Source organism: Microtus pennsylvanicus, chromosome 2, assembly GCF_037038515.1.
Source record: "Microtus pennsylvanicus isolate mMicPen1 chromosome 2, mMicPen1.hap1, whole genome shotgun sequence".
NCBI classification, from domain to species: domain Eukaryota; kingdom Metazoa; phylum Chordata; class Mammalia; order Rodentia; family Cricetidae; genus Microtus; species Microtus pennsylvanicus.
Window position 1 is genome coordinate 52304233 of NC_134580.1, and position 13218 is coordinate 52317450.

The 13218-nt window shown below is 42.2% G+C and overlaps 1 protein-coding gene across 2 annotated transcripts in view; it reads left to right on the forward strand.

Annotated features, from left to right (window-relative positions):
- Window positions 1-378: 378 nt before the first annotated feature.
- Rad21 (RAD21 cohesin complex component) overlaps window positions 379-13218 on the forward strand; it is a 28193-nt gene continuing 15353 nt past the window's right edge. The window contains exons 1-3 of one of the 2 annotated variants that reach the window (XM_075961029.1): window positions 576-776; window positions 5671-5713; window positions 10211-10385. In XM_075961029.1, the coding sequence (XP_075817144.1) occupies window positions 10242-10385 (144 nt within the window). In that variant the 5' untranslated portion in view covers window positions 576-776; window positions 5671-5713; window positions 10211-10241. Of the gene's footprint in view, window positions 777-5670; window positions 5714-10210; window positions 10386-13218 lie in introns of both variants that reach the window. The other variant, XM_075961028.1, reaches the window with a different exon arrangement.

Consider the following 13218-nt stretch of genomic DNA (forward strand, 5'->3'; position numbering starts at 1 on the left):
CTGATCTACAGAGCGAGTTCCAGGAAAGCGACATCTAGGGCTACACAGAGAAAGCCTGTCTCGAAAAACCTAAGTACAGAAACAAACAAATACATACATACAGACAGACAGACAGACAGACAGACATAAAAATTCTCCCAGAGCCTTGCTAGAACGCTTTGTCGCAAATCTAAACAGAGATTACTGAACCAATTAGTCTTTACTTTTCTGGTAACCAGCTTTTTGTTGTTGTTTCCTTCGTCGCTAAAAACGTCATTAAAGTACTTATTTTGCCGGGTCCACAGACAAACAGCCAACTGCAACGACTATGCCTTAATTCTCAACTCAAGTTAAAAACTAAACCCAAACAGCTACGCCACTGGCCAGCACGGCGCATGCGCTCTGTGCGGACTCGCCCGCCCGGCGCAGCTCGGCTAGGAACCTTTGCGCCTGCTCCGCGGCCAGCAGGCCGGTGGTCCCGAGACAAGGAAGTGGTCAGCGCGCCTGCGCCGCCCCATCTGCGGCGCCAGCGGGCCGCGCAGGCGCACGAGAGCGTTTTTGACCGTAAACATCCTGTCGATTTGAACCGAGGATTTGGGCGGCCGGAAGAGCCGCGCCGTAACGGCAGCCATCTTGTTTGTTTGAGTGAATCGGAAAGGAGGCGGCGGCCGTGGCGGTGGCGCGAGTAGCTCCGAGGCGACACCGCACAAGGGCTCCCCCTTTCCCCGCCCCCTTCCCCGACCCTTTCCCCCCCTCCCCGGGCCACCCACCCCTCCCGGCTCCCCGCGGAGATACAGGTAAGCGGCCCGGCCGACCCCTACTTGGGCTCCGGCTCCCTCCCTCCCCCCTGCTCTTCCCCCGCCGTGCTGCTGTCGGGGCGCGGGCCCCGCGGCCGGGAGTGGCGGTGGGAAGGCGACCGGCACCGCGCCCCCACCCCCGCGTGCTGCTGCCAACTCCCGGCCGGCACCGAGCCGCTCCAGGGCGCCTGGGTCCCCCGATTCCCCCCTTCCCGGGCCCGCCCTCGCCTAGGGGGGTCCTCGCCGCCCCTGACCGTGCTCCGCGCGGGCCAAGTGACTAATGGTTCCGCTCCTCTCCTCGCCCCCCCCCCCAAAGTCGCTGCTCTGTGCCGATGTCGGACGGCAGGAACACCGGGCTGGCGGGGAGGCGAGGGAGGTTTGAACGAGCCCGCTCTCCGGGATCCGGCCGCCCCCTCGAGGGAAAATGGCTGGCCGCAAAGACACGGGACTCGCCGAGGGCGGGAGCCTGCAGGGAGGCTCCCGGGGCCGTCGCGGTGCTCCGGGTGTGGGGTCCGAGGTCCGGGTCTCGCGCCAGGCATGTGGTGGCCGCGGGGCCCCCCGGACTCGCCAGCCAGTATGCTGGCTCCCCGACCCGATATCTTTCCAATATTTCCTTTTATTAATGTTTGGAATTCCCAAAATTGGACAGGCTGTTTTAAAACACGACGGGGGAACATTGCTTCCTAGGACATGAGTGTAACTGGATTTCCCCGTAACTTTCTAAACTTTTTTATTATTATTAATGATTAAGGATCGAGTGGTTGTGGGGACGCTCTGATTCTGCCTGCTTATTTCGTGGCACAGGAAGGCTTTTCAGAGTGCTCTGCCAGGATAGTGTAAGGTGGCCCAGTCGAGGTGTTCAGCTAAACCAAGCTGCCTTCAAATTTAAGAGGGAAAGGCTGTAGACGATTTCTTCGGGCTCTCTGATTTGTTAAGCTGAGTTCAGCGTCCCCAAACGCGTTGGTGTTTGAAGGGTTTATGGAAGCGACTTCTGTACGTCACCTTCTCTTTACAAGAGAAAGTTAATATTTACTCCCGTTAAACTGTACGGGATAAGCGTTGTCCACCGTCCGCTCCCCCCAGGTTGCAAAATCCTATTAAAAAATCAAAAGCCAGAGGACTGAGAGGCTGCAGAGTTTTGTAAGCAGACTGAGGCGGCTTTTTTAAGTTGTAAATACCTTTGATGTTGGGAGCAACTTTATTTTTTTTGAGAAGGCATTGGAGAGAGCGTGTGCCCTGTCCAGTGTTTGAAGTACTTCACAGTTTGTAAGTTAAAGACGTTGAAGTAGTGTAATGTTTGTTTTTTGTGCACAAGTTGGGAATTTTGGGAATTTCTTTTCTAACTTAGCAAATCATGTGCCCTGTCCAGTGTTTGAAGTACTTCACAGTTTGTAAGTTAAAGACGTTGAAGTAGTGTAATGTTTGTTTTTTGTGCACAAGTTGGGAATTTTGGGAATTTCTTTTCTAACTTAGCAAATCATGCAGAGTCTAACTTGGGTAATTGGGGAAACTTTAATTCTTGGGAAATACTTTGAGTTTTCCATTTTGTCTTATAGGTGCTAACTGGGCAGGTTATTTTTTGAGACTCCGTTTGCATCTGCTTGGCACTACATGTGCTGTCCCACTTCATTTTTATTATACGTGATGAGATTGCACCCACTATGCGGTTGAGAAAGCTAAAAGTCAGTCGGGGAAGGGGTTGGTTTTCTATTTTGTTAATGTTTGGAGAGTTGGAGGAGTCTTATTATGTAGCCCAGGCTGGCCTTAAAGGTCCTCCTGCCTCAGACTCAGGAGTCCTGGAATTACAGACCGCGGGCCCAGACTAAATTTCAGGCATGAAATGATTTCTTAGCTATTGCAAATAACTAAGTACGGAAGGTGTTAATTTTCAAACTAGAACTGAATCTGCCAATATTGGATCCAAAGGAGAGTCAGTAAAATGCAAGCTAGACATATCCTTTTTGCTTTTATTTTGTTTTATTTTTGGTTTGGTTTGTTTGTTTTTAGCCTTCCATGGCACTTGCCAATAGCTCCGTTTTTATTCAAGTTAAGTATTGATGTTCTCCAGTTAGCAAACTGCCCAGCTGTCATCTGAAGATGTTTTTATGATGGGGAAAGTGAGCTATGAGGTTAGAAAGCATCACTTGCTAACTGATGAAAATCAGGATGATGTTGATTCCTAATGTGGTAGTTTCTATTTTGGATAAGGTATGCCCAAAGTTTTTTTAAAAAAATCACGTTCATGAATACACCCAAAACAGTACAAAAGTGCAGACCCTCTCTCCGGAGATAACTCCTGTGTCCGGTTTCATAAGTACTCCACACATACTTTGTGCTTATGCAAAATGCTCCTGAGTATATACAGGTGACCGTACATGTTCATTGGCTCCCATAGATTGATTAACCAACCATGGATTTAAAATGTTGTACATCTTTTGTTGCCTTTAATATTTCCTGTGGCGATTTTTGTTTTTTAATTAAACTAGTGGAAGGAAAGTTTGTAAGAACCCTTTACGCATCCAACTTGTAAATACTTTTTTCCAACATTCAGATCATGATTAGGTCATTTAGGTTAATAAAATATTGCCTACTTTATAAAGCTACACATAAGAGCTTTATAAAGCTTAGACATAAAGAGGTTATACAATTAATATCCTAAAACAGTTGACTTTATGCGTACTGGCAAACCAAAACCTCCTTTGACTCAGTGGAAATGGTCTAGACCCATGCCTGCAATCTCTCTGAGATATGCATGTGTTCATGTAAATTTGAGGGGGCCACTGTGCCTTAGGGTCAGTAGGAAATTGGCTCCAGGACACACTGTGTTGCTGGGATTACAGCTTCTTCCTATACCAAGGGGAGAAAAGCCTGGGGATGCTTAAATTCTCTGGCACACCATATTGTTTGGGGAATAATGAAAAGAATAAAAGGTGTACACAGACACATGTATTAAAAATACTTCCCATTGCAGTTGGCTGAACCTAAGAATGTGGGGAACCTTTAGATCTGATGGCAACTGAGGCACCTATATATACATAGACCACGTCCATTATATCACAAAGACACCCCCCCACCCACAAGTACTCTTAAGTTTGGCCTGGACCTACTTCTTAAGTTAGTACCAAGCTGACATCATTTTTTAAGTCTGCCTTACATTCTGTTGTATAGATATATTTGTTTTCAAATCCCTTATTGATGGCCAGGTAGAGTCTTCCTAGTGTTTTGATAAATTTGATAATAATGAGTAAGTTACGCTGTCAAGGCAACAGAATATAGCTGCACTTCCATCAAGTGCTTAGAAACTAGGCTTGTCCTGTGTGCTCTTTATTCCTATGTAAACTGGGCTGGCATTTTAATCATTAGGAAATTTGGCAAAACATTTGGTGCTGCTTAGTTCTCTCTCTCTCTCTCTCTCTCTCTCTCTCTCTCTCTCTCTCTCTCTCTCGTAATACATACATCAAAGTATAACTTTAATATTGATTACTGGAAATGTAGTTTCTGCCCAGACAACATGAGTGTGTGTGACCTTTTCAGAAGACCTTACCACATTGCTCTTCAGAGAAGTTGTATTAGTTTATCCATCACTTTCCTATAGGTGAGTGGAGGAATTTTATTTTTATTTTTAGTATTTGAGACAGGGTTACTCTATAGCTTTGGAGCCTGTCTTGGAACTAGCTCTTTAGACCAGGCTGGCCTCGAACTCACAGAGATCCACCTGCCTCTGACTCCCAAGTGCTGGAATTAAAGGCGTGCTCCACCACTGCCCAACCAATTTGACTTTCTTCTTGGGAATAGTTTATTTTTGCATTAGTGAGTATGTTCTAAATAACCATCAACAATAAATTGCTGCTTTAGAAAATGTTGGTTCAAATCATTGTATTGACAAGCTCTGCTCTGCCTTCAAATGCAAAGGTCTTTGTAAAGGATCGACACAATTTAGAATCTCCAAAATCTACAGATTAGACAACCATTTTTAAAAATTAAAAGTTTGCATAACTAGGGAAAGGGGGCAGTGATGATGCTTGGGCTTTTCTTGATTCAGATGTGGCTCCTGCCGCTCTGACTTCCCTTGGTCGAACGCTCTCCTGTTACTAATTGTTTCCCAGATTAATTTTAGTACTCCTCTGCTTCACTTCCCATCTCCCACCCATGCCAGAATCTATTTAGGAGCCTGCCTTCGCATAGCTGGAATGCTTTGGGCACAGTCCTGAGCAGCAGCTGAAGTATTGCCATAAACTCCTGACACCTGCTGAAACTTGCTAGGACTTTTAATTTCTAGAATATCTATAGAGTTTTTGAGATTTCTTAAGAGATCATTTGGTATATCCTGTTTTCTTATTAAGCACATATTTTGTAACTCCTTTGTCGTAACAAGTGTCTTCTTATTTGGAGCACAATGTTTTGGGGTTTTCGTGTAGATCAGTGGCCGCATTTCTAAGAAAAATTTGCCATATTGCGTTTCTATAAATTCTCTAGGTTTATTTGGTTTTTGAGGCAGGATTTTTCTCTGTAGCCTTGACTGTCGTATAACTCACCCTGTAAACCAGGCTGGCCTCAAACTCACAGATATCTTCCTGCCTCTTCCTCCCATGTGCTAGGATTAAAGGTGTGCACCAGTGCCAGGTTTTAGGGATAGTTGAGGTTTTGCTAACAAACTTTATAATGCTTGACAGCTCCGACTTGCAAATGGAAGGCTCCTTTGATTGTGGTAGGCATACTGTTACATAAAATATGAAGTGGCTGATGTAGCTCTGGGAGTTACATACACCACATAGCATTTGATCTGAGTATTTTCTGTTATAGTATTCTTTAGTTCTCAACCTGATATTTGCTAGAAAGTTTACGGTCTTATATTAAATAGTTGATGAAGCTTGTATTTTGATTTCTTTTTTAGAAAACCTTTCTACTGTGAATTAGTGATGCACTTGAAGCATTAGGTGAGAATATGAATTTCAACATCCTTTTTGGCAAAGGGAGAACTGGAGCAAACCTAGTTGTTTTTGTCTTTTTTCCACACTACCATCGCATAAATAATACATAATTTTCCCTTTTTCACCTCTCCAAATCCTCCCATGTACCCCACCTCCTCTTTCAAATAATGGCCTCTTTTTCTTAATTGTTTTGTTCAGGTGTGTGTATGCAGGCATGTGTGCGTATTTGTGCTCCTAAACATAAATAAACCTGCCCAGTCTGTATGTTATTTAGATGTATGTTTTCAGGGCTGACCATTTGCTATTCTCCTTGGGGGAAACTGTTTCTCCTGCTCTCAGCATTCCTTAGCTGCTTCTAGTTCTTTGTCTAGGACTGGGGCCTCATAAGCTTTCCCCCCTTCCATGTCAGCATGTCTGTTGGTGCTGTCGTGTTTTGCCAGCCATCTTGTTGAGACTTTACATTTCTAGTAAACAGTGTCTCGCAGCAAACTTTGGTTCCTCTGGCTTTTAAAATCTTTCTGTCTCCTTCCCTCGGTGGTCTCTGAGCTCAGGTGCAGGAGTTGTGTTGTAGATGTATGTATCATTTGGGCCTGGGCTCCACTAGTCTGTATTTTGATGGATTGAGACTTTCTTTCTCGTAATGGTTTTTTTTTGCAAAGAGAAGTTTCCCTGAGAAGTGAGGACTGCATTTATCTGGATCTAAGGACAGACAGTTGTTTAGACGGTAGTAGGAATGCGCTGTTTAGTAAAATGACGATTGCAGGCTCTCCTTCAAGATCCACAACTTCACCAGCCCCAGGGACTGACCAGGTTTCCAGTACTGGGCATGATTTCCCTGTATATCCAATTGGAGAGCCTCTCCTGCACCCATAGAGTTATGGTGCCATGCTGGTCAGCATTGTGCTCAGAGACGTCATAACTGGGTACAGCTGTTAGTTACTTACCTTCTTGGGCGCTTTCAGGTAAGATCCAGCTTGGAAGCTTTGGCCTGGCCGTCAACATGTATGGTGTCCTTAGCAGTGAGGTCTTTTCACCTAGGGGAAAGGGCAGTAGTAATGTTAAGTCTATGTGTTTAGGGGAGTCTCTTAGACAGTGTTGACCAACGGTTACAAAGAGTGGGGGCTTCTGCCAGTGTTGGAGTTTTGGTTAGGTAGTCTGGCTTTTAGAGAAAGCATTGTCAGCGCAGATGTGAAATTTTCATTTGAATTATATACGTATATTTTTATGACAACTTACATATGTGTAATTTTAGGTAACTAATAATAAGATTCCTTGTGAATTTCAGACACCCTTACTGTTACTTTACTCCCCTTCAGTATTTATCTCCCAATTTTCTCATTTCCCCCTTCAGATCGCTTACACCCTGCTATTCCTCTCTACTGGACACCCTGCCCCATTAGCTCTACTGGTTTCTGTGGTTGCTCCAGGTTACAAACTCACATCTAAAGATTGGAGCTAGGAGCCTCGCGAGAACTTTTCAGTGTTTGTCCTTCTGGTCTGGGTCACCTCATTCAGTATGATCTTCTCTAGTTCTACCCATTTTCCTGCAGATTTCAGGTTTTTTCACCACAGACAGTATTTTTGCACACATGAAATCTCCGGGCTGTGATACCTCACGCCAGTTTCATCAGTAGAAAGAATAAGCATGTTGACAGTTACAGTGTAAGCAGTTTTTCATTTAAAATTTACCATTCCCTTCATGTGGAATATGAAATTATAGTTAGTCCTTTCTTGGTTTTTCAGCTACTGTAAAAATGCTTATATATCCTCCAGCATTTGATATTGCCTTTGTTCTCACTACAACTCTGTAAGGGTGCATTGGTTAACTCGTGGGGCTTTGCTTTGTATTTCCTGGTGGCTTAGAATTGCTAGAAATCTTGTGATGTTCCGGTTTCTCATGGGATGTCCTTCGCTGGGAGAGTTCCATTTCTAATCATATTTTCTCTCTCTGTCTAGTCATGACAGCTCCTTACATGTTCTGGATTCAGGATGTAGCCAGATACTGGGGTTTATAACTTCTTTTCAGTTAAAGTTCTCAGTAGTCTTAAACAGAGCGAAGGATTTTAGTGTACTGAAGGCCGGTTTACAGAGTGCATTAGTGATGGTGTACTGAAGGCCGGTTTACAGAGTGCCTTAGTGATGGTGTACTGTTTTGTTCCCTTCTTGCAGTGCTCTAGTATTCATTTAAGGCTGTGGTCTAATTTTTAATTCAGATTCCGTTTGTTTCTTATACAGTAAGTTGGTGTTAAGATGGCCAGATGGAATTATTTAAAACTAAACTTTGAGCCTTCGACTCTAGGTTTTGTTGCATGTGCTACATATACAGTGTTTTTATCCAGAGAGCAGACAGCCCATTGAGTGCTCGGTGGCTCTATCCCAGTATTCCGAGAGGTATAATCTAATGTTTTGAATAATTATTTGTGTGTAGCTTGAGGTTCAAATTTAGCTGTGTGGGATTTGCATTTTGTTTCTGTTCTGTTTGGGTCTGTGTGTGTTCACTAAATCACTCCAGTCCAGTTGCAGATGTCTTTCCATCTTTGACTTGCTTCTGCATCTTTATGAAAAATCAGTTTGAGATGCATCATGTCTGTTCTGGGCTCTATTTGGTTATAGTTTTCCCTGTGTGTCTTTCTGCCGGTACCACGGTGTTGACTGAGAGCTGTTTAAGGGTTAAAACTGTTGTACTTAGTCTTTCTGTTTTCCTGTTCATTTTTGAAGTTGTTTTAGCTTTTCTAGCTGCTTTGCTGCTCCATATTAATTTTAGAATAATCTTGCCTAGTTGTAAAACATGTAGTTATGATCATTGTATTAAAATATCCTTGAAACCATATGTACTCTTATTGTATTGCCTAGCAACTACACTATAGAATGGTTGTTGTAGAGATAAGTTTGGTTGCCAGTAAGTGTGCAGTGTGTACATGAGTTTTATCAGCAGGTGAGAGAGTGAGAGCGAGGCTAAGTAGACTAGTTCATTTCCTCTCACAGAATGCCCCTCAGCCATAAAGGGAATGCACTGTTGGTGAGTGGTAACGTTGTGCTAACTCTGAAAGAAAGCCTACTCTTTGTGACTTAGATCATTTGTGTTTGTATAAAAATACCGAAATGAGATACGTAGGCTGTTATCTGACAGGGCTTGTACGGGGCAGGGGTAGACGAGACTGTTGTATGTCTTGTTTTGTGGTGGGAAGCACATATCTACACATGCAGCATGATACCGTCGAGATACACATTTAAGCCAGTGTCACAGTCTGCATTTGGAAGATACCACTATTGAAACAGCTATTTATGCATCTGTAGTCACTTCAAAATAAAAAACCAAAGCTAGGGCCTGGAGGGATGGCTTAAGTAGCTAAGAGCACTTGTTATTCTTATAGATGAGATGACCCAAGTTCAGTTCCCGGCTCCCACGTGGTGGCTCACATCCCTCACCCCAGTTTGAGGGAGTCTAATAAGTATCCTCCCTTTTTGACTTCCATGGGCACCAAACATACACGTGGTGTGGATTCATCCAGACAGAACACTCACAAAATCACTTTAAAAAGTCGATCTTAAAAAAAGAGAGAGTTGATCTTGAACAGAGATTTTATTCTTAAGCCAAAACTAGTCATTTTGTTAAAGATACACTTTTTATTTCTTTTATTTTTTTTTAAAAAAAAAAAAGGCCTCTGGTCAGGCCGTGGTGGTGCACGCCTTTAATCCCAGCACTCAGGATGTTGAGTCAAGCAGATCTCTGAGTTTGAGGCCAGGCTGGTCTACAGAGTGAGTTCCATGACATGCTCCAAAGCTACACAGAGAAACCCTGTCTTGAAATATGTGTATGTGCCTCCGGCATTTCAGAAAAGGACAGAATTCATTTGACAAAAGGGGGTGGTGTGCTTACTATCTCCTGTGAAGGGGGAAGTTAACATAACATAAAGGACAAATTTTGTAGTCAAAAGAAAAATTAAAAAGTTAGGTGTGGTGGGTTCCATCTGTCCAGCGGAACAGGCCTTCTCCTCAGCTCTGCTTGAGTGGGCTGAGAGGCGCAGCTGCCTGTACAGGTGCCTTTCTTTACTCTGTAGTTTTGGTTTTGATTGGTTTGTTTTTCTTTGTGGTACTGGGGATTGATTGAGTCCATGTCTTCATATATGCTAGGCTTAGACAGTCTTTTTTCTTTACATCTAGATACCAGTTAGTAAGCAGAATTATGTCTAATGTCAATAATTAGGTTAGAAATAGAATTAATAGTTGGTTAGATTTAGAATAAGAGTTTTGATGACAGTCTTAAAATAGCAAGTCATACAAGCAGTTTGACCCTTTTACCTGTACATCTTAATACTTGGGGATGGTCCGTGCCCTCAAATTAAAATAATAGGATTATTTTGTACAATGTTTACTGCACTTTCCAGCTGTTCTTATGCCTATACTCAATGTAGGAAACTAGAGTTTTCATATTTTTTACATACTTTAATAAATATTTCCATTCTCACATAAAACTTCATAACTTTTTTCTTCTCTCCTCAGGTTTCTTGTTAGTTCATAGCAAACAAGAAAAATGTTCTACGCACATTTTGTCCTCAGTAAAAGAGGGCCGCTGGCCAAAATTTGGCTAGCGGCCCACTGGGACAAGAAGCTAACCAAAGCCCATGTGTTTGAGTGTAACCTAGAGAGCAGTGTGGAGAGCATCATCTCACCAAAGGTAGGTGTGGGCTGGGCATGTTTCTCTACTCTATTCATGTGTGAAACGGAACTTGTAGAACAACTGTTACTGTGTGTGGAAGCAGGGGGAGCCTGCAGGTAGAGTCTCCAAGTGTCCTTCATATCTTCCTGTTTATCATTTCAGGGTGATAATGATCAGAATGTGTGGGCTGGCCTTGAGAAACACTCTTTAGCATCTGTAGCCTGACCCACGTTGGTATTAATGTATGCAGAGTTGATCTTTATTGTGGGGGGAATTATATCTGGGGAATAATGCTGAATATGAACAGAGACTTGTTCTTAGAAGTCTATTTTTAGGTGGAGGGCTTGGGATTAAAGTTTTCATTCTGTATAAGTTTGGCTGGTTTAAAAATTAATAACTCAGGGAACTGACTGAGATTGTGGGTATTTCTTCCGAGGACAGTTCTAATTTGAAGTTTTAGCAATATGAAGACTTGACAGACAATAAAAGTTATCAGTAGTCCTGTCTTCTAGAGAATCCTTTCATGGTATTTTGTTTGCCTGATAGAATATTGTAGGTGTATATGTTACATACAGATTAGCTTTGCTGTTTACATAAAAGTAAACTATATTACCTTGTGATTAACCACACTCAGAAACAGCGTGTTTATAGCCCGTTTAATTGTTGTATGGCATCAGAGTTCCTTATCTACAGAATTTACAGGATTGGAAACAGACCCCTGCCAAGATGAAATAGTTCCTAAGATCGTTATAGGGTTTCCAGTCTAGAAAAGTCACTGTTTGGGTTGAGTGTGATTTACTTAAGCTTTCTCTGTTGGAAAAGTGTACATTATTTCTAAATTTTGAGCTCCTAATTCTCTGGTCCTGTGGAATACAACCATTTCGAGACTGACAGCAGAATACATGAAGAAAGAGTAGTCTTTTCAGGCCAGAGAAATGATAATGTTCAGGTCCCTGGGTCTCAGAGAAAAGCAGAAGGAGGTGGCAGCTGTGTATGATCAGCATGGTAGAGCGGAGTTGAAGCGGGAGGAAACAAGGGTGGTTTTTTTCAGTAAGTAGTACTAGGACAAATGCTATCAGCGCTATGGAAACACCTTATTTTTTGCAAAAATAAGTTAATTCCAGTTCATGGACCTAAAATGTGAAGTATAAAACTCTGAGAAAATAGCTTATTAATAGTTGCCCTTGGTTTGGTCATCTCTTCTGAGAGATAGCACCAAAGGTATAGCCCATCAAAGAATTTACAACTGAGTTCAGTTAAATTTTTCTGGAGTTGGGACTGTATCTCCAACACTGAGGCAAATTCTTACTTTTTAAAAGATACTGTTGAGACAACAAAAGGACAGTCAGACTGATACTGTTGGAGGAAAATGGTTCACAATGTTCGGAGAACTCTTCAGACTAACAAAAGAAAAAATTATATAATAGGCCAAAAACTTTAATCAAAATTTGATCAAAGAAAGTGTATGCAGAAAGCAAGTAAATATATTTAAAAGATGTTGCTGCATCATGTGGTCAAAGAAGTAAAAAATAAAACAACCAAATGTCATCACATATTTATTAGAATGACCAAAATCCAAAACCCCGAGACTACAAAGTGGTAGTGAGAATGTGGAGCAATGGGAACAGCTTTATTGTTGGTGGAAATGTGAATAGCCCAGTCGCTCTGCATTGTAAGCCATGGGTCTTCTCCCTTGGTATTTACTCAGCAGTAAGTAGTTGAAGACTTAATGTCTGTATTTAATTTTTTTTTTAAAGGTGTTTGTAGTAGCTTTCTCCTCAGTAGATGAGCTGATACGCTGCTGTATGGTCTGCACTACTCTGAAAGCTGCCTGCTGCATGACTCTGGCTGTGGGACGCTCTTGGAAGGGTACAGCTAAGATGTAGTGAAAAAAACGAAAGGTTGAGGAAAGACGGAAGCTACGACAGGCAGACACAGGCTTGATTTTAGTGCGGTAAAACTGCTGCTTTGCTATAATGGCAACTGTATGGCCTTGTCCATTCATCTAAACTTCGAGGCATTTTAAAACCATAAGTGAACTTTGGGTCTTCGTATAAATGGACCAATGAGTTGGGTGGTGTTGATAGTTACTTTTCCATGTGAAGTTGAGTATTCTTTCTAGGTCTGTGAAGAGTTTTGCTGGGATTTTTGATGGGCATTGCATTGAATCTGTAGATTGCTTTTGGTAAGATTGCCATATTTACTATGTTAATTCTACCTACCCGAGAGCGTGGGAGATCTTTCCATTTTGTGGTGTCTTCTCATTCTTTCTTCAAAGATTTAAAGTTCTTGTGATACAGGTCTTCCACTTGTTTGGTTAGAGTTACCCCGAGATATTTTATGCTATTTGTGGCTATTGTGGAGGGTGATGTTTCTCTGATTTCTTTCTCAGCCTATTTCTCATCTGTGTACAGGAGGGATACTGATTTCTTTGAGTTAATCTTGTATATTGCTACATTACTGAAAGTGTTTATGAGTTATAGAAGTTCCTTGGAAGAATTTTTGGGGTTACTTATGTAAACTATCACATCATCAGCAAATAGGGAGTTTGACTTCTTTTTTGATTTGTATCCCCTTGATCTCCTTTTGTTGTCTTATTGCTCTAACTGGAGCCTCAAGAACTATATTGGATAGATATGGAGAGAGTGGACAACCTTGTCTTGTTCCTGAATACAGTGGGATTGCTTTGAGTTTCTCTCCATTTAGTCTGATGTTGGCTGTTGGATTGCTGTTTATTGCCTTTATTATGTTTAAATGTTTCTTGTATCCCTTGATGATCTTTGTTATAATTAGAGGTGTCTTAAAATTTACACTAGCAAATTTGTTGTTTTCGCTTCAAATCACATAAGAT